Raw genomic sequence first — 22,404 nt, 5'->3', positions numbered from 1 at the left:
TCCAATAACAGAGACGAATGTGACAAATTCAGTTTTTATTTATTTTTATAGTCTTTTTAATTTCAAGCTTCATGTCCCCATAATTTTATACATTGAATTATTGTTTATGCACAATTGTCAAAAATGTACAGGTGTACAAAAGAAAGTGTACTCTGAGGGAAAGCCGATCACTCTTCATGCTGGTGTTGGTACACAGACATATAAACAACTATTGTGGAAATATGAAGACATTTTAATAGCTCATCTTAAGGAAACAGGCCAGATCGAATTAGCACACGATGAGAGATTCAGAGACCGACTTCAAGTAGATGTTCAGACTGGAGATCTCACCATCACAAACATCAAAACTCATCACGCTGGAGTTTATAAACTGGAGATGAAAACTAGCAGACATACTTTACTAAAGAAATTTTATGTTGTTATCTCTGGTAAGTTGCTGAAAATGTGTCTCTTTATTCTCGCCATCTGATGAAGATCAGATTCATATAAAATGATGATAATGATGTCTTTCTTCATCATTACAGAACAAGAATATAGTCAGTGGAATACAGTACTCTTAGTAGTTATATGGGCTGCTGTAGTACTGTCGGTGGTGATGTTGTTGATGGTGCTGATTTTTTTGCCACTGCACAAGTGCATGAATTGATGAAATAACATAAATGCATAAAATTACAATTTGGTAAGTTTTCTCTACTAAATTTTTTTTCGACATTTTGTGTTTGTGATGGTTTGATTTTTTTAGATTTCAATAAGATGCAAAGACTTTTATGATCTTGTTCAGTGTGTATTGCATTGCATGTACGTTGATTCAGATATTAGTTTCAAAATCAAAATATATTTCTTTACAACCTGTTTTATCTTTTGAATATTGGAAATGTATAGGAATGTTGTGTTTTACAAATACAGTAATGTGCTTCATTAAATGATTGCTGTTGTTCTTCGATTTTCAGATAAATTCATGCGGTTTGATTATAAGTGAAGAATTTTGTTGCAAAACGAGATAAATCCATTTTTTTACATTGTTGTCAAAACATGTTTATTATTATGATATCATGTTATTATTTTGTTTTATGGTGCTACTTAGCTGTATTTGTTAAGTTATGAAGGTTTAAATCAAAACAAACCAACTGCAGATGAATTGATATTAATTAGAATGCACAACCAAAAAATTAGATTTCTGAATTTTTTTTAAAAATGGAGTTATCTTGTTTTGCAACGAAACTCTTCAAGTGTAAGTTTAGTGCGGGTCAAATATGGACAAACCCAACTGTTAGGTTATAAATAACCATATTCTGGGTTGTTGTTACCCAACTAAATGTCTATAACTGTCTATAACGTCTATAACATTATCTTTTAAAATTAAGTTTTTCTGAAAAATGGTACTTTCGCCCCCGCTCTCCCCTTCTTCTGAGAAGGCGTGCACACCAATGCATTTACGCTGGTGGCCATTGTTTCCAATGGAAGCGCCACAATGAAAAATGTTAAACTTTGGGTGAAATGCTCAGCTCATCAATGTCACTTCTCACTCTACCGTCCAATCACAGTGAAGGAGGGGCAGGACAAATATCACAACAACCAACCGGGGGTCATTCTATATTCTCCTATGAATTAGTCATGGGAGTGCTGGGCAAACCTAGTACACAGACAACAGGGCCGGAGTGGGACTCATTTTCAGCCCTGGAGTTTCATGCCTTAGACCGGCCCACTTTAGTTCACGACTGACTATTAAAATAATATCTTTAAACCCTCAGTAGTATAAGTCTGCAGTAGTGCACTGTTCTCTGCAGCCTTGCAATTCACTGTATTTTTCAAATATATAATTTCATATTCCGTGCAAATGCAGTAAACAATTATAATTTTTGCCATAATTATGCAGCCCTACCATAAGACCATAATATTACTAAAGTAAACTTATTCAAAAACTAAAGGAAACAAATGTGTTTGTATTTTCCTCTATATTTCTATTTCTAAAAAATGGTGAGTCTTGCGATTAACTGTTGGGTTGATAACGTTTGGAAACCCCTGATATACAATACACAAGCAAGATTTATCAAGTAGGCCTATGAATTGGAAACAAATGGAAATAATCTGTATCTTTTTTTTTAGTACTTAGATCATGTCTATTGCTAAATAACGTAGGCCTACATTGTGTTAAAAAAAAAGAAAACATCATGGATATACTTTTGAAACTAATGAGTTTTGCATCAAATAGATTTTTGTTCCTCTTGCAATAAACGATGAATAATGACTATTCATAGAGAATTCATCTATGACTTGGATAAAAAAAATACGTTTAGAGGCCAGCCCGTTTGTATTAAGACGCGCTCAAGTTTATTTAAAATATAATACCCAGCTAACAGAAAAAAGTTCTAAGAACGTTCCCTGAAAGTTTTTAACGTTCCCAAAAACGTTCTGCCAACGTTAAAAGTGTCCAGTTTTCTTGACGTTCTAAGAACGTTTTTGTGTTGTCTCAACGTTAGAGGAATGTTACATTTGACCATTTTTAAACGTTATGACAATGTCATGTTTTAATGTTCACAGTCACACAATGTTTAAAACAACAACTGTTTATTATATTGACTTCTTTGATTGTTATGTAAATGATAGAGAAACATTGCATTTTATTATATTTATTTTTTATATTTATATTATTGTATTATATTTATTATATATTTATTATATATTATATATCTATTATATGTAAGTTTAGATGTTGATGTTTTGTTTAATTTTAAGTCACCATTATTGTGATTAGTGTTCGTTTTAGTTGGGCTCTTGAGCCTTGTCCTTTGCTTGCTAGTTTTTTCCCTGGTTGTGTTAACTTTTTGTTAATACACCACATTTGTTATGAACATGTTAAGTTAGTAGTGTAATTCTGTGGTGTGGTGGTTGGTACATAATGGTAAAAAATCATTCCTAATTAATTTACTAATCAAAAGTTTATTTGAAAAAATATCTGCTGTGTAATTGGGATGCACAAACATCAAGAATCAGACTATGAATCTCAACCATGGTGACAAAGAAAATTGGAAAAAAAATCCTTATTTATCCATGCTGCAGTGCATGCTGGGAGTCCTGAATGAGATTTGTAATTTGTTAATACCCAGCATGCATTGCAGCATGAAGTTTTTCATTTAATTGTCACCATGGTTGAGATTCATAGTCTGATTCTTGATGTTTGTGCATCCCAATTATACAGCAGATATTTTTTGTCCAAAGTTTCTAAAACTCTTTAATGACAAACTGCTGTGAAAGTGCTGGCTCTCATTTACATTATTGACAGAAAACTTTTGATTAGTAAATTAATTAGGAATGATTTTTTACCATTATGTACCAACCACCACACCACAGAATTACACTATTAACTTAACATGTTCATAACAAATGTGGTGTATTATCAAAAAGTTAACACAACCAGGAAAAAAACTAGCAAGCAAAGGACAAGGCTCAAGAGCCCAACTAAAACGAACACTAATCACAATAATGGTGACTTAAAATTAAACAAAACATCAACATCTAAACTTACATATAATAGATATATAATATATAATAAATATATAATAAATATAATACAATAATATAAATATAAAAAATAAATATAATAAAATGCAATGTTTCTCTATCATTTACATAACAATCAAAGAAGTCAATATAATAAACAGTTGTTGTTTTAAACATTGTGTGACTGTGAACATTAAAACATGACATTGTCATAACGTTTAAAAATGGTAAAATGTAACATTCCTCTAACGTTGAGACAACACAAAAACGTTCTTAGAACGTCAAGAAAACTGGACACTTTTAACGTTGGCAGAACGTTTTTGGGAACGTTAAAAACTTTCAGGGAACGTTCTTAGAACTTTTTTCTGTTAGCTGGGTAGACGCGCGGCCGGCAAGCGCACTCAAAAGACGCGCTCAAGTTTATTTAAAATATAGACGCGCGGCCGGCAAGCGCACTCAAAAGACGCGCTCAAGTTTATTTAAAATATAATAGACGCGCGGCTGGCAAGCGCACTCAAAAGACGCGCTCAAGTTTATTTTAAATATAGACGCGCGGCCGGCAAGCGCACTCAAAAGACGCGCTCAAGTTTATTTAAAATATAATAGACGCGCGGCCGGCAAGCGCACTCAAAAGACGCGCTCAAGTTTATTTTCTTTATTTCCCCTTTACTGGTTGTTTTAAAAATGTAATGTTTGCATACATAATTAAATAAATATTATACATATAATATGATTCATACTGTAAAAATAATTGACTTACCATTAAGAACAATACAGATACATTACAGAAATGCACACATATACATCTCAGTAGCCATTAAAACTTTAAATATATAAATAATAAAACCTATAACGTGGTAAAAACGCCATAAAAACACTACACTGAAGGGAAAAATAGGGGGAACATAGGGGGAACAGACTTCGACACAACACCGGCAAGCGCAATCAATATAGACGCGTCTGAAACAAAACTCGTGTTCAAGTAAGCGCTTTGAAAACCAGAAGACAGCGGCACGTTCTGCGTTTCCCATGCGTTTTAGATGTCAATGAACCCTAATGCAAGAATTCTTCCAATAAGTGGTCGGGACTCGGGACACAATCAACTTGTGCATAAAGCGGCGGGGACATCTCTCACCCGTAAATACGCGTGATCCCGGTGGCATGACAACACCGGCCCTCGTGGCCAAAAAAAAACAGACCGGCCCACCGGGAATCCTCCCGGTTCTCCCTATGGCCAATCCGGGCCTGACAGACAATGACTTAAACACTCACCACATGAAGCTAAAACTTTCTTTAATGCATCTTTATTTGACAATCAACATCACATTTCAAGAAGTAGACATTTTCATAGCACATTTGATTTGATCTCTTTACTTTCTTGCAGATATACAGAACCAGCGAGATGAATTGACTTTGACACACAACACCACCAACCTTAAGTCATTTTTATGTGATTGACTATTTTCTACATAAAATCATCCTACATAATGTAAAGAACATTCTGTAAAATATAAGCCTGATATAATATTAAATATAAAAAAGGAATGTAAGTCATTACAAATGAAAGTAAAATCTTTTTTTGTTACTGTTGTGCAGAGATAAATGGGGGATTGTTCAAAAAGAAATCTGTCAACAAATTTAATACAAATGCCCACAATATCCAAGATGTAATTCCAGAATTTTTTAATGGTTTTGCTCTCAACTGTCTTTGGTCTCGTTCTTGTCTTGTCTCAACCTCTCAATGTCTTGGTCTTGTTTTGGTCGCGGTTTAGGTGGTTTCGACTACAACACTGTGTTAGAGTCATGGCTTTTATGTAGGGTAATAATGTTGCGCCTTTAAAAACTCCAAAAAGCACATCCATCCATCATAAAATGCACTTTAATATGCTTTTCACAAAATATATCTTTTTTTAAAGCTGCTTAATTCAAAACCAGAATTAACAATAATTACAAAAAGTAACCCATAAGATTTTAATGGGTAAATACAGTAAATGTCATGTGATGTAAGCATATCGTAAAAGCTCACTTAATAAATGAAGATCAGAGAAGCGCACACTGAAAACCTTATGAAGTTGACTTTAATTGTTATATTTAGTACATTTTGTTCCTTAATTCAATGTAATTAATGTTTAAATGAAATCAAACTGAAAACTGTCATATTGTGTTATGTTTTAGAAATGACTTATCTGTGAGCTTCATTCATTTTTTTGCCAGTTTATTTAATTTTCCCTGATTAATGTTTAATCTTTTAGGTCATTTGTTTCTATCACAATGTCCAAATGTGTACTACACTGTGCCATCTGCTTAAATCATTAAAGAAAAATGCACAAAAATGTGAAATGTCATTTATGAATAACTTTGTTTAAATGTAATGAACTTGCTACTTAAACGAACAGTATGTAGGATTGTGGCCAAAACTGGTATTGCAATCACACAACTGGTGGCCAATACACAAAATGACAACATAAACATAAGTTGAGGGCTGCAACTCCACTTTTTAAATGACAATATCCTGGCCGGACCACTGTTGTCAGTAATATAAGTATTTGAAATGAAAATTATTTCTTAATGTCTAGTGACATATCAGGGCCATTTTATAATTAATTGATATACATTTCTTACATACTGTTCCTTTAAGTCACAAGCAGCTGCAGGTGTTTGTAAGTGAAGTTTATCTCTTCACCACCAGATGGCTGTAATTTAAACTGATTCAGAAAGTTTGATCTGTCCATAGTTGATGTTATATTGATCAGAGTTGTAATAAAATCTTCACGTGGAGGTTTGACAGGTCAGATATCTTCATCAATCTTCATCAGTGTCTGACTTTGATCACAGTCAATCATCATCGTGACTCAGTTTATTTCATTTCCCCAATGTTTAATCTTGAGGTCAAATGATTTATGTGTAGAGTATGTCATATCTACTGCTTAAATAATTTAAAATTCACTGTTAAATGTGTTATAATTAATGAATTATTTAAAACAATGAATTTTATTGGTTGAATGTAACAAACTCGTTCTGTTACAGCATGAGCTGTTTTGTAAACCTTTTTAGTGAAGACCAGGAGACTTGGATTTCCTCGAGCAGTAGTCTTTATTGCAGAAAGTGATCTTCAAATCAGAGTATATATGGAGCTGCAGTCACCAATTCTGACTACATTGCATTTATACACATTTTTCGGGGGCAGTGCCTTACTTTAAACAAAGCATTGATAAAAGTAATCCTGCCATCCTGACTATGCCACGGAAATTTGTGAGATCAGGTTGATGTCCATCAGTAGTTCATGTTATATTAATCAGTGTTGTAATAAAATCAAAATTTTCCTCATGTGGGGGTTTAAGAGGTCAGATGTCTCCATCAGTCTTTATCAGTTTGTATCTGTAGTCTCTGTCTTTGATCACAGTCAATCATCTTGACTTACGACTCCTGCATACACCACATCATCCATAACGGGAGCTCTCTGAACACAACAAACATGATATACAATTTTATACAACAGTTCTTTCTGGGTCTCGAATCTGATTGGCTAAGAGCTATGCGATATTGTGCTGATAACGGCACTGTAACCGCTTCACCTTTCGTATCATTCCGCCACCTAGTGAATGGAGGTCCTAAGCAGGCTCATCTCTGAATGTAAAAAACACAGACGCGCTGTTTGAATCACTCTCCGTGTGTCTCATTAGTTTACTAGCTCATAAATCAGTCTGTGAATCCCCAATCAGAAGTTATTATTCCGTCAAAGATCAGCGCTCTTGGATGTTACGTTAAAGTTAATGGGAGAAATGTCTTGTTACATTGTGTGGACGATTAACACTTGGAAAGAGGAATATAGACACTCGTTTTTTTCTGGAGATGAAAGCGTCAGCGTAAGTTCTACCAGGAAGACTCTAATACCACGTCATTCATTCATAAAATCGGCTTACCAATCACAGCTCATTGCCGACTATTTAAACGCTGAACTAACACTCTCTCCTGCTGCCCGTAGGTGTCGTAGCTGAAGTTCACCTCCATCCTCCCCACCACCACCAGGTTGTTCCCTGTTCTTTTGTCCGGGGGTAGGCTCCGCCCCTGCCTTCAACATCAGGCAGGATCTGCCGGACTACAGCTAGACCCGGACGAAAGGCGGGGCATATGCCAAAATCTTATGAGACTCAAGCATCTCTTTTATTTTGAGACTGATTCGAATTTCTGTCTTTTAATTTAACATGGAATAAATGTCATTCAAACGTTCACTTGCCTTCTGAGTCTTTATGGTAGAACTATATTTCTTATCAGAACGCGAAAACACAGTGGAACTGCAGGTAAGCACCGCAGCTTTTAAATGTGGACATTGATCATTTACTTTATCGTGACGTAACTATTAAAACATGTTACGAGATATCGCCACTGGTATATTTATAAGCAGCATGAAAAAACATCACTCCAACACTTATAAAAAAAACGTTTTGTATAGTACTGACAAGAACAAAGTTTAATAATAATAATCGAGTGCTCGTATCACGTTAAGAATCAATGAGAAAGCAATAGTAACGTTAAACAAGTATAGTTTTATTCACTTTTACCTCGCGCCAAAAAAATAACAACACAAAAGACACTAAATATGAATAAAAAACAAGTAATATTTTGATCATGACACCAAATACTGCTGATTTGATCTCATTTTGACGATCATAAACTAACAAGGTCAACATGAGAGCCGGGGAATCCCTGTCAGAGATGTAGCCCAGAGAGGGCGGTGGTCAGCGGGGCGAGTGAACACTGACGTCCGCTCATGCTTTGGTTCTCATTCGTACCGAATCTCACTAAGCAAACGTTCAAACAGGCGCTATCTTTACTAATCGACTGCAGATTTAAATATAATACATATACATTCTCGACTGAACAAATCTTAAAACTACACTTTGTGACCAAGAAACGGTAATATAAAGTAACGGCTTTTCTGTCCATTGAGTTGTTATGAGCTTCAAAGCAGCTGAAAGTTTTACCTGTCATTCTGGCCGCCCTCAAATCCGTGGCGGAAGAAGTAGTTCTCAAACAAAGAGGCTTTTAAAATAACTCCGTTGTTGTTTTCTAGTTTTCGTTTTTCAAACGTGTGCCGTCGAACTGTTGTATAAAAGCAATATCGCTCTCGGAGTCGTGTGATATAGCTCTATATCATCACAGCTGTGGTTGCCTCTGGCACGAGGCCGTAATTACAGCCGTGATGATATAGAGCTATATCACACTCCTACTCGAGCGATATTGCTTAAATATAAAATTAGTACGATATTAGTATGAAATCTATACACTCTAAAAAAAATCCGTAAAAAAACGGACAAAATACTGTGTAAATATGAAGGAATTTTCCGTATTTATGTTTTACGGGCATTTATCTGTTTTTTTTTTAATAACATGTTGCATTATGGGTGCAACAACTCCTGATGGATTCTTTCACTTTTGCCTCTCTATCACCATCTCTGTTTGAAACCTAAAACTACAACTTGCAGAGTTATTTTCTAACACGGATGATGTTTAACTTCTAACCAAATGCTGTCAGAACAAGATACAAGTGTTAAACTATTCCAACATCGACAAATGTGATTTAGTAGACAAATCTTCTTTCTGACGTGACGTGTAAGTCAAATGGATATTTACCACAACATTTATCACATTAAATCTCCAGTTTGTGTTTGTTTTAGATTAATTTGAAGTCACCACTATGGAGATTAGTGTTCCCTTTAGTTAGGCTTTTGTCCCTTGACCTTCCAGAACTGACTCTTCTCTGTTAGCATTGCAACAGTGTTTTTGCTTGTAGCAATTACAACTTGTTTGTTGCTTGAGGAAGAAGAATTGTCTATGATGTCATATAAGCTTGGTTGTTTTTATGTTTAGCTGCCTAACATTTCAATATAAAATGATAAAATAAGAATAATGAACAGAAATGTATAAGAGAGACATTCTATGCTGATCTAATACACACTATATTTAATAAGATTGCTGCAAATGTGTCAGCTGTGGTTTTTGCTTCAGAGACATCAATACTTTGGATACAAATCTCAACAATGGTGAGAGTAAATGTTAAGAGAGTTGTCTGCAATCCTGGTACCCAGCATGCATTTCGGCATGAAGCTTTGTTGTTGATTGTCACCATTGTTGCGTTTCATAGGCAGATTGAAGTGTCCCTAAAGGTTACGGAAAATGTTCTGTAAATTTACGGACAGTGTTCTATAAATCTACAGAATGTTCAGTTTTTGAATAAACAGAAATTATATAAACATAACGGAAAAGGTGCCGGTAATTTTCTGCCAGGACATTATCCGTTTTTTTACGGATTATTTTTTTAGAGTGTATATTTTGATAAACGAGTTTCAGTGTGTTTTAAAATTTATGTATGAATGAATGATCTCAACAATTATATAATAGACACATGAAAGTACATTATTGGTTTATATCAGACATTAATTCAATATATTAAAATTATATTAGCAGTAGTTTTCACTTGCCCCGCTGTTCTGTGTTTTTTCGTTTCCTGCAGATGCAGCAGATCAGAACTAAAGCCAAAATCATCAGACATCCAACAGCACAACCGATAAGAATGAGGGAGAACATGGAGGACTCTAAGACCAAAGAAATATAATGTGTGTATGTATATCATATACTCACACTCTCTGTCTAAAACAAACATTAATACAAGCGTTTACCTAAATTATCCTTTAATCTGAATTTATTCCACATTTATAAAGTCTTATCTGATGATCCTTGAAGATTCATAGTAAGATAAATGTGTAACAAGCATTCGACAGTAAAAATGCCAAAACTTCACTCACCATAGACAATAACATTAAAAACATATGAGATCTTCTGTTTGCCACTGATGATTATTTTATACTCTCCAGTGTGTTGAGTTGTGATGTTTGTGATGGTGAGATCTCCAGTCTGATTATTCACCTGCAGTCTGTCTCTGAATATCCCATCAAGAACATCATCATATATTGAGATCTCTTTTGCCACTCCATTGATTCTTGCTATAAGAGTCTTGTTAAGTCCGAACTTCCACAGTATCATATCATCTGTCTGTAGTTTAGTAATATTACTTTGTAGAGTAACAGAATCTCCCTCCATCACTGATACTGACTTCACTTCATCACCAAACACACCTGCAGATACAAACAGAGACAAATTAACTTGACAAAATGTATTTTGGACCTTGTATATATTGAGAAATCAAATTTTTAAAGACTTAAAACAACAGCATTGAAGAAGAGGACACACGCAAGGTTCCGTGAATTCAGACATTTGAATATTTTCACTCATCAAGCCAAAGTCCATTTTAATTTTTTATTGATGACAGAATTAAAGTTTCACAGTAATAAGATCATCTAAGAAGAGAAACACAATTTAACTTCCGGATCTTCTTTAACAGAACATTAAGATAAATATTATATTATGAGAGATTACAGACATTGATTCAATCTTACATCTGTGAGTTAAACTATAAAATAAAAAACATAAACATAATTTTTATAACTCTTAAAATGTGTATAACTTACCAGTCAGACCACAAAAGCACGAAAGGAGATAAACATAAATGAGAAACATTTTCTTCAACACTCGACAAAGAATGAAAAATGTGTGAATCACTTTCAACATTTCAGATTTTAAGTACTTAAGTGTTGTATAGTCACGCACAGTCATTGAAATGCTCTGACTTACTAAACAAACGAGTTGATGGGATGTCAAGAAGGTAGGGCTATGCAGCATAAACTTACTGTATGTGGTGCAGCTGTGGCCCTAGTGGTTAAACAGTCGACTTGTTGCAAATGAGGAACTGCAGACTGGTGCTGTTGCTTTCCAAAATGGGGGCGTGAATTCAAAAAGTGGGTGGTGGTGATGGCACAGTGGATAAGACACACGCCTTTGGTGTGAGAGACCTGGTTTCAAATCCACTGTGACACAACACTGTGTGTCAAAATCATTGGCAGTGTGAATGAAGCAAAATCAGACAATCCAAAGACAAATCCAGGGATGCATTTTCCGTGTTTTTTCCGTAATCTGTGTGTGAAAAGGGTTTTAGATTCATTGCTAATGTAATGCCAAGTTACTGCAAGATGTCACAATTCTAGAGGGTTGCAAAAGGGGCGGTACATATCTGGAAACTTTCTATGGGAACTTATGGGAAATATTCCAAATTGGAAACTTAAAAGGAATTTAAGAAGCCTCTCCATGTTTGAGATAGCAGTTTTTGTTTATTTAAAGGCGTACATTTTGCAGTTGAAAATTGAAAATCTATGTACGGTTTTTCCATGTCCAGAAAGGTAATAAGAACATCATCAAAGTAGTCCATGTGACATCAGTGGGTCAGTTAGAGTGTGTTAAAGCATCGAAAATACATTTTGGTCCAAAAATAGCAAGAATTACGACTTTATTCAGCATTGTCTTCTCTTCTGGTTCGAGCGTGAAGTCACGTGACTGTAGTGACGCGGCTGCCCTGTTCAGACATGTTTGCCAAGTTTTTTAAAAAACTTATAGCGTGCGTCTCCCCAGACTGTAAATGAAGCTCAGGCACACAAAACAAAAGAAAAATAAAGAAGCTGGGGCAGAACAAATAGCAGTCAGCCGCGTCGTACGTCAGCCGCGTCACTGACTTTATGCGGCGCCGAAGGATGACGTCAAAGTACCGCGAGAGCTCTTCAAGAAATCTTACGGAGTAGTTTAATTTCAACTCGCTCTCACGGTACTTTGATGTCATCTCTCTGTCAGTTCTTGCAGCGCAGCATGAGTCCAAACACAGATAAGTTACACAGAGATCTTTGAATTCGTTATATAATTGGCTACATGTTTTGTCTATCAATATTTTCCATGAAGACATGGCGGCACAAAATGGCGACTTCCATGTACGGGACCCGCGGTGTATGTAGATAAAAATATCTCATTCTAAGGTAATAAAAACATAACGGTTCATTATAAAAGATCTTTGTACACCCCTGATCATATGGTTTTGTATATTATTTTGCATTTCTGTCAAGAGATCCTTTTAAAAATTACACAATGCACCTTTAAAAAATCGAATCTAGTTCTTTTATTAGAAAGATACAACTTTTCAAAACATTTCGAAAATTTAATGAAGCCCACTTGATTGAAACAGCCTTTTAAAAGATTACATATACCCAGTTAAACATGTGTTATACTGCGTTTACACCAACCGCGTTTGAGGCGTCAAAATCACGTCTACATTCGCGCATCTAGAGCGAAGTAGACACATGGAAAAAGCAAACATTTGACTGTTGAGGTGTTTTTATTATTTGACGCGCATCAGAGGCAAAATTCGCTTCTTGTGGGAGGGGCAAGTGCTTTGCGGTTGTCTGTTTGCAAGATGACTGATGTTGATTGTGCATTTATCGAGAGAGTTACCGGTTTGTATTTGGTAACCTTACTATAGGGGGGAAATAAACGCCGTGGGTCGATAAACGTCACGTGACTCAAAAGTGAAATGTGTATTTACAACTTACCAGGTTGCCCAAAGGCCTCACTGACACTCTTCCAAGCGAGGACCTTTTTATTCCTGTCTCTACCGAAATAAGAACTTGTGTCGTATAGATGCGGGTGACTGCTTACGAACAATATCAAGGGTTCCTTCATGTTGAATGAGTGACTCCGGGCGGGGCTGCCACCACAGCAGCAAGCAGACTCCTGATTGGTTAACACGGCACGAAAATCCGCTAAAGCTCAATTTTTTTAACTCGGGCATCAGCCGCAAATTGCCGTCAAATGCACAAAAAAACACCATTCGCGCGTACCGGACCAGACGCTCAATTCGCCCCATTCGTGCGAACTAGACGCTGCGCTAAACGCCTCATTTGCGCCGCAAGACCTCCAGACGCTCATCTTCACATTGACTTAAGATTGAAATCACTCACGCTTGATGCCTCTACCGCAACTGGTGTAAACGCAGCATTAGAAGATTATCGATTACTTTTTTTTATCAAGGAAACCATTTCCCAGTAATTTTTCCATTGTATACATACAAAGATGTTTTAGGCTGAATTACAACGATTTATAATGAAACATTTTTTACATTGTTTTACAGTTAACTGGATTGGACATATTAATACACATTAATGATCAAACACTTGATAAAGAAAAGGAAGACTCTAAACCACTGATTCGAATCTGAAACAATTTTAAATCTTCCCTTATTTAAATACCATCATGTCACGAGTTCTTTTTTTTCAGATGCTACAGTGGTAATGAAAGTGGACACAACAAAGGGACCGTCTTTTCTTAACACTGCAACAACATGATGACCATTGGTTTAATTGTTTTTTCTTTTATAGTGAATGGTAAGATGACTTTCAGTTTCACTTTCTATAAATTAATTGTAAAGATTTTGAGAATTTGGATCAGTAAAGAGAATTTAGGATAATTTATTACATTTACATGTAAGCTTAAGGAGTTCATTTTAAACAGGAAGTGAAACAAGGCTACAAAGTTTCTGTATCAAAACACAGATGAGTTATTGTCATTTAGCTTTTTCAAGCACTGTTCACAGCAATGATTCAGTTTAGTTGTTTATATCTGTTTGTCTGTCTATATTATTTATTATAATTATTGCTGTGTCTTATGGCATTGGTGTAGATTATCCAAGTACTTTAAAAGGTGGAGCATTTTAAATCACACACCCTGCACATATAACCCACTTTAAGTTTGAATTATACTAATACAAATTTGTTCAAGGTTTAATCTCTTACTTTCTCTGTCTGCAGGTGTGTTTAGTGGTACAGTGTTAGTAAATGAAGGAGATTCAGTTACTTTACACACTGGCGTGACTGAGATACAGATGGATGTTGTTATCGAGTGGATGTTTGGACATGATCAGGTTCTCATAGCTGTTATTAACAGAGCAGCTGATACAATCTCATTGGATGGAGCTGATGTGAGATTCAGAGACAGATTGAAGCTAAACAATCAGACCGGAGATCTCACCATCACTGACATCAGATCTGAACACACTGGAGTTTATAAACTAGAGATCACTGGAGAGAAGACCACAACAAAAACATTCAGTGTTAGTGAGTATTTTATTTATTTATTTCCATACTCTTGACAACTTGTTTTATTTTTGTCGTCAACTGAAAGCCAAGATTTTGCTTTCGTATGGCTTTGCATATTCATTTTCTGTTAACATGCTGTATGATAGTTGAACAATTTCCTTATTATTTATATAAAAAGAAAAATCCCTAACATGAGCTGGAGACTCGTGACATACACAAAGTGTATGTGTCATCTTACCCAGTCATGCACTGTTAACCCCAAAGATAAAAAAAACATTAGGTTTTCTATGAAACCCAAGGAGAAATGTTCTTGTTTTTTTGTACAATAATAACAGATTTTGACAGTCCCAAACATTCTGTCAGAATGGTAACCATTCACATTAATAATAAAAAAATACACTTTGAATTAAAATATCTATTTCGTCTGCAGGTGTGTTTGGTGGTACAGGGGGAGTGAAACAAATTTCAGTGATGGAGGGAGATTCTGTTACTCTACACACTGATCTTACTGAAATACAGACAGATGAGAATATATTGTGGCTTTATGAACGTGAAAAAACTGTCTTAGCTCAAATTAACAGAGCAGCCCATATCTTTTTTATAAATGATATTGTGAAAAAAAGAATCGTACCCAAACTACATGTGGATCATCAGAAAGGAGATCTCACCATCAGAAACATCGGAGCGACACAGTTTGGACTTTATCAAGTACACATCATCGGCAGCATGCATACTATACATAAGACATTCAATATTACTGTCTGTGGTGAGTATAGCTAATGATTTTCAATGTAAAAAACAGATTCAGTTTCATGTGCATGTATCTTTGAATAAAATCATCTGATAAATGTTTTTACTTCCCCACATTAAATGCACAGCTCATTTAATTTGTGTTTCTGACTACTACAAGCAAAAAAAAAAAAAAAATGCTTATGTCAGCTTTCCATATTTTGCTGTCTGTGGTGTTTCTCATTTCTCTTTTTCTGAGTAGGGTTGCAAAGCTTGGTAAATGTCGGTAAATTTTTGTAAACTGCATCACATACAAACATAACCTCCTCGAGACCTAACTCGTCTTTTTCCGTGTACCGCCAGTGTTGGGGAAAGTTACTTTTAAAAGTAATGCATTGCAATTAGGGGTGTCACGATTCTCCAAATCCTCAATTCAATGACATTTTCGATTCTAAGGTCACGAATCGATTCGATTCTCGATTTTTATATTTTTTTAAAGACAAAAAATTATAGGCCATTATTATTTATTATTATTATTATTATTATAGTTTCACATGCTTTACCTCGCATGAGGTTTTGTGGGCTTCACTTTACGTGAGAGGGCTTGTAGAGAGGATTCTTCTTGCACGCGCATGGACTTAATGTGCATGTCTTGGACTCCTAGCATCTGAAATTAAACCAGCGCATCATAAGCAGCTGCGCTTCTCTCACATCTATCCGAAATAAGGATAAGGATAAGGATAAGGAAAACTTTATTGTCTGTCACAAGTGACAGAAATTTGTCTTTGACAAGACAGGCTCACATAACATTAAAACAGTAAAAACATATAAGAAATAGACAGTAAACAATTCCACTCTACAACATACATGTGCAAAATACAAAAATATGTTTGGTCTATAAATAATCATTTAATATAGTAATGGCTGTAGGAATAAAAGATTTTTTGTATATATTTTTTCTTGCAAGTGGGACCCTATAACGTCTACCTGATGGTAATAGCTGAAATGATTGATTGAGTGGATGTGTTGGGTCCTGTGTGATTGTAGTGGCTATCCTCAACACTGACCGTCTGTGAAGTTCTGTTAAGGGGGATTGAGGGAGGCCTATTATCTTGCTGGCTTGGTTTATTATACGTGCAAGTTTTGTTTTATACTTAACGGTAAGGACATTATACCAGGATGAAATATTAAAAGTTATTAAGGATTCGATGAGTGATTGATAAACCCTGATTAAAATGTCCTTACTCACATTAAAATCTCTGAGTTTCCGCAGCAGATGTAGACGCTGCTGGGCTTTTTTATACACAGTGTCTACATGCTGTGAGAAGGACATAGATGTATCAATCTCTGTTCCAAGGTATTTAAAAACATTAACTTGTTCAACTGGCTTGCCATTGATACTGAGTGGTTGAAACATGTGCTGTGTACTCTTAATTTCCCTACTCTGGCAGCACAGCTCCTTGGTTTTATCAATATTTAGGTCTAAAAAGATGTTTTGGAATGTTGTGACCAGATTGTTAACTGTCTGATGGTAGTCAGACAGTGCCTTCGCGTCAGACAGATGGGCTACTAAGGCCATATCATCAGCATACTTTAAAAGGGTCATTCCTTCCCTGTTACATGAGATATTATTTGTGTAAACAGAAAAAAGAAAAGGAGATAAAACACATCCCTGGGGGAGTCCAGTATTTAAAATCTGTTTCCTAGAATTAAAACCATTCACACACACCTGTTGTGGTCTGTCCTGTAAAAAGTTCTTAATCCATAAAATCAGTGTTGGGTGGACCTGAAGCTCATCTAGGTGGTGCAAAAGTGTATATATATGTACAGTATTAAAAGCAGATGAAAAGTCCATGAATAAAATCCTTGTGTGGGTATGTGATGAGTCCAGCTGTTTGGTTACAGTGTCCAGGAGAGTTAAAGTTGCATCCTCCACTCCACGTTTAGCTTTATAAGCGAACTGGAGTGGGTCTAGTCTTTCTGACACATAGCTGGAAAGGTGGTTACCTACCACTCGTTCCATACATTTACATAGCAGCGATGTCAGGGCCACTGGCCTAAAATCCTTGGGGTCTTTGGCATGTGTCTTTTTAGGAATCGGGATGACAGTTGACTCTTTCCACTGGTGAGGAACACAGCTTGAATCCAAGAGGCCCTGAAAGAGCTTGGTGAAAACTCCACTTAACTGGGTGGAGCAATCTTTAAGCACTCTACCTCTGAGCCTGTCAGGGCCAGGGGCTTTGTGTGGGTTTATTCGCCTCAGGATAGATGCGACCATTTGCTCCTCAATGATGATAGTCTGGTGGGATAGATTGGGGCTAGGTGGATTCCAGCTGGCTGATGTACTGCCTTTATCAAACCTACTAAAGAAGTGGTTTAATTGCTCTGCAAAGGAGGCAGGGTCTTGACAGTTAATCGCTACAGGTTTAGATGTTCTCCCCATCATGATGTTTAACCCCTGCCATGCCTCTCTCGCATTCCCAGCGGTTAATTTCTGTTCCACTTTTTCCTTGTAATGAATTTTTGCCATCTTAGCCTTCTTTCTAAATTCTTTCTGTAACTCCCGCACTAGCAGTGTATCACCTTCTAAGAAAGCCTTCTTTTTTCTAACTAGACAGGCTTTCATGTCCTTCCAAGACTTTCATAACCTTTTCTCCGAAATGTATTCATCGCATGTTATAGACACTGCTGTTGGAGAGGACATTGAAGTGCAGGTTGAGGCTTTTACAAAGTCATGTACTTCTGTGTTAGATTGTGTTGCCCCTCTTAAATTAAAGAAACAAAAGGTAATCTCTCAACCGTGGCTGAATAATGTAACTCGCACTCTTAGACAAGAATGTAGAAAAGCTGAACGAAAGTGGAAGAGAGATAAACTTCAAGTTTCCTCTGAAATTTTAAAAAATTCTCTAGCTAACTATCAGAAAGTAGTAAAGGAGGAGAAAATGAAATTTTATTCTAAGGTCATTTCAGATAACGCAAATCGGCCAAAAGTATTATTTGACACAATTGATTCCATTTTAAATCCTACAAGGGATGTTATGAGAGATGCAACACAAGAAACTTGTGAAGATTTTCTACAGTTTTTTACTCAAAAAATTGATAGGATTAGAAGTGAAATATTACCTGTACATTCCTGTTTACAAATTAATCCTGCACTGTCCAACACTTTTTCTAATTTTGAACCAGTTTCATCAGTACAGCTGGCAGATGTTGTCTCCAAAATAAACGGAGGTAGTTGTAAAACGGATGTCTTACCCACTCATCTTTTTAAAGATGTTTTTCCCACTGTGAGTTCTAGCCTAACAGCTATAATTAACAGTTCTTTAATGAATGGAGTGGTACCTAGTAGTTTTAAACATGCAATTCTTCACCCCTTGTTGAAAAAACCTAATTTGGATCATACAGTTTATCACAATTATCGGCCAATTTCTAAATTGCCTTTTATTTCTAAAATTTTAGAGAAAGTGGTCTATTTACAGCTATATTCATTTTTAAATACTTGTGATATTCTAGATACATTCCAGTCGGGCTTTAGGACCTGTCATAGCACAGAATCGGCACTGCTCAAGGTTACTAATGATATATTACTATCGTTGGACTCTGGATCAAATGTTGTTCTGGTTTTATTGGACCTGAGCGCTGCTTTCGACACAATAGATCATGAAATTCTCCTCAGTCGTCTGGAGCATTGGGTTGGTGTGCGGGGTATAGCTCTTCAGTGGTTCGCTTCGTATTTGAAAGGTAGGACAGTTGCTGTGAACTTGGGAGATTTCTCTTCCACATCGTCCCCTTTGGTTTGTGGTGTCCCTCAGGGGTCGATATTGGGACCGTTGCTGTTTTCACTATATATGCTCCCTCTACGAAGTGTTTTTCGGAAGTATAGCATTTCATATCACTGCTATGCAGACGATCTCCAGTTTTACTTTCCTGTGAGCTTAGATAAAACCTGTTCTTTGGATAAAGCACAGGAATGTTACAGTGACATTAAACTCTGGTTATCTAGCAACTTTCTCCAATTAAACGAGAGTAAAACTGAGGTTCTGATCGTAGGCTCTCCCGTTTTATCCACCTATTCAGATCATTTGGGTTCTTTATCCCTAAAGACTGAGAATCATGTAAAGAGTTTAGGGGTAGTTATGGACTCATCGCTTAATTTTAAGAAACAGATTGGTGCTGTTGTCAGAGGAAGCTTTTTTAACCTGCGATCAATTGCTAAAGTAAAGAATTTTTTATCCAGTAGGGACCTAGAAATTGTGGTTCACTCTTTTATAACATCTAAGCTTGACTACTGCAATTCGCTATATATCGGTTTACCCCACACTCTGCTTGGCCGCTTACAGTTAGTGCAGAATGCAGCGGCAAGGCTTTTAACGGGGGTGAGAAAGAGAGATCATATTAGTCCTGTACTTCAATCTCTACACTGGCTTCCGGTCAAATTTAGGATTGATTTTAAAATTCTCTTGTTTGTTTACAAGGCATTGTCAGGGCTTGCCCCCCGGTATATTAGTGACCTTATAGTTCCCTACTCTCCTTTTAGAACTCTCAGGTCTTCAGATCAACTACTTTTAAAGGTACCTCGTTGTAATTTTAAAACAAAAGGAGATCGTGCTTTTTCCGTGGTAGGTCCAAAACTCTGGAATAGTCTCCCATTACATGTGAGGTCAGCTCCATCAGTTACAACTTTTAAGTCTTATTTAAAAACTTATTTATTTTCTTTAGCTTTTGAATGAAGTATGTTTGTTGTGTTGTATGATTTTAATGTTATTATTTTGTAAAGCACTTTGGGACAACGTCTGTTGTTTAAAAAATGTGCTATATAAATAAAGTTGCTTGCTTGCTTGCTTAGTGACCCACAACTTATTATTTGGATGTATTATTATTTGTTTGGTTGGAGTTACAACATCCTCACAGAATAAGATGTAAGAAGTTATTACATCAGTCAGTAGATTAAAATCGTTCCCACAATCCTCAAAAAACAAACCCCAGTCAGTCAACTCAAAACATCCTTTTAGTGTTTCTGAAGTCTCTTCGTTCCACTCATTGATTATTTTTTTCAATGGTACTTCCCTCTTGAGTTTTGATCTGTACTTTGGCAACAGCAGAATAACCTTATGGTCAGAACGACCAATAGGTGGACGTGATTTTGATATGTACGCGTTCGAAATATTACCATAGCACAAATCCAGTCTATTATGCATTCTAGTGGGTACTGTAACATATTGCTCCAGATTAGGTAAATGCGTGGTAACGTCACACTTGTTAAAATCCCCCAGCAAAAATACAGGTTGTTCACCAACTTGATTGACAGCCCTATTGTAACTGTTCGCTATATGTTCAGCAGCGAGTGTAAAATCAGGTCCTGGTACATATACTAAAATCACCGTAATCTGTGAGAATTCTCGGGGTAAATAGTAAGGTCTGAAGGACACAGTCATTATTTCAAAGTGCTTGCAACACTCAGTCTCTCTCACCGTGAAGTTATTAGCCCACTTGTTGTTGACAGCTATGCAGAGCCCACCACCAATCGACTTCCGTGTTTTCCGTACATCCCTGTCAAAGCGTATGATGTTAAAGCCATCCAACTCAAAATCCACATCTTCAGAAAGCCATGTTTCTGTAAAGCAGAATAAGCTTGTTTGCCTGTAATCCGAGTCCGAACTCAAAAGTGTAGACAGCTCGTCAGCCTTGTTCCGCAATGATCGTACATTTGACAAGGTGATTGCAGGTAGCGGTAATCTGCTTCCTCTTCTCCTCAATCTGTTACGAATGCCTCCTCTAGACCCTCGCTTCCTCCGTATTCGCCTCCGTTTACTGCCACGTATTAACTCCAAAGGAATCAGTGTTGTAGAGAGGGATAATTGCGATGGCTCCAAGTTAAGCCGACTCAGCTCCAACAGCTGAGTCCGTGTGTAAACGAGCCTGCCTGGGCTAGCGGTAAACGGAACATCAGATCCCAAAAAAAGTCCATTTACACGATAAAAGCTCACAATCGCGAGCCAAATGCACACTAATTGTAAGACTGTTATTATTGACATTTCGTCAAACGTTAAAACACACTATAAAACACAACGCAACGTGTAAAACAATTCAATTCAATTCAATTTTATTTATATAGCGCTTTTCACAATACTCAATTGTTTCAAAGCAGCTTTACATTAATAGAAGCAGTGAAAGCAGAGAAAAACGACAGATAGCACAACATAATACACAATAGCATAAGCAGTCAAATTTGCTGCGGCTATGACGCAACATTATGAGCGAGCGTATTACTAATGTAACGTCTAGGAGAAGAAGCTAAGTTAAGCCCAAGCAGGCTACCTCCCCGGGGTGAAAAACCCCCTAGGAGAAAAAAAACAAAAACCCCGGGTTGTTTAGCCGAGGAAATAAAAATAAAAAGTCCTAGGAGGGAAAAACCCTTGGGAGATATACATGTATATACACACATATAAACGGATAAGGAGCTTAAGCGGAGATTAAGCAGAGATTAAGCGGATATTAAGCGGGTCCTGCCGGTGGTTGTTGGTCAGGCATCAGCTGGGCATCACATTGAAGGACGACCAGTAGATCAGAGGTGTGCCGACTTTCACATCTACCGGAACTGGGTCTGTTTGTCCCATTGTCCTCAGGGTCAATGGGACCCAGGGACGAGACAGGGAGAGAAAAACAAAATCATATTAGCGTAGGGGCCGTTCAAATGGAAATCTAAGTGTCACACAGTGATGTGGTTTAATCAGCTTAGTTTCAGACAGACTAACTATTGCGGCATAATTATATTATCCACAGTTTGAGGATTTTGCAAATTGGGGGCCCACTGCGACGGTATATATGGTAACTAAGGGTCACCTTCTGATTTTTAAGAGAAAATGAAACCTGTCGACCCGTTTGACTAAGGCCTGTAACCCCACTGTCGTCGTTAATGCAGGTTCAGTGGCAAACGGGTCTATATTGCATACTATTGACAAGATCACGAGAAAACGCCAACATCGCAACCTGACCATACGTGTCAACCCGTTTGACTAAGGCTGGAGGCCCCACTGTCGTCGTTAATGCAGGTTCAGTGGCAAACGGGTCTGTATGGCATACTATTCGCAATACAAAGAAAGCGCCAAAATCACAACCCAGCCATACGTGCCAACCCGTTTGA

General features: G+C 36.7%; 1 protein-coding gene across 4 annotated transcripts in view; it reads left to right on the top strand.

The window, feature by feature from the left end:
- The window catches only part of LOC129452888 (uncharacterized), a 55,601-nt gene that overhangs the window by 9,910 nt on the left and 23,287 nt on the right, over positions 1–22,404 (top strand). Inside the window, exons 5-7 of one of the 4 annotated variants that reach the window (XM_073865378.1) lie at positions 132–428; positions 525–679; positions 4,886–5,344. The exons of 1 other annotated variant lie outside the window; for it this stretch is intronic. In XM_073865378.1, the coding sequence (XP_073721479.1) occupies positions 132–428; positions 525–646 (419 nt within the window). In that variant the 3' untranslated portion in view covers positions 647–679; positions 4,886–5,344. Of the gene's footprint in view, positions 1–131; positions 429–524; positions 680–4,885; positions 5,345–13,635; positions 13,821–14,243; positions 14,550–14,961; positions 15,298–22,404 lie in introns of those variants that run through there. 2 more of the 4 variants (XM_073865377.1, XM_073865379.1) reach the window with 2 other exon arrangements.

This window comes from Misgurnus anguillicaudatus, unplaced genomic scaffold, assembly GCF_027580225.2.
Source record: "Misgurnus anguillicaudatus unplaced genomic scaffold, ASM2758022v2 HiC_scaffold_31, whole genome shotgun sequence".
NCBI classification, from domain to species: domain Eukaryota; kingdom Metazoa; phylum Chordata; class Actinopteri; order Cypriniformes; family Cobitidae; genus Misgurnus; species Misgurnus anguillicaudatus.
The sequence above is the reverse complement of the archived record's forward strand: the minus strand, read 5'-3'. Positions and strand labels throughout refer to the sequence as shown.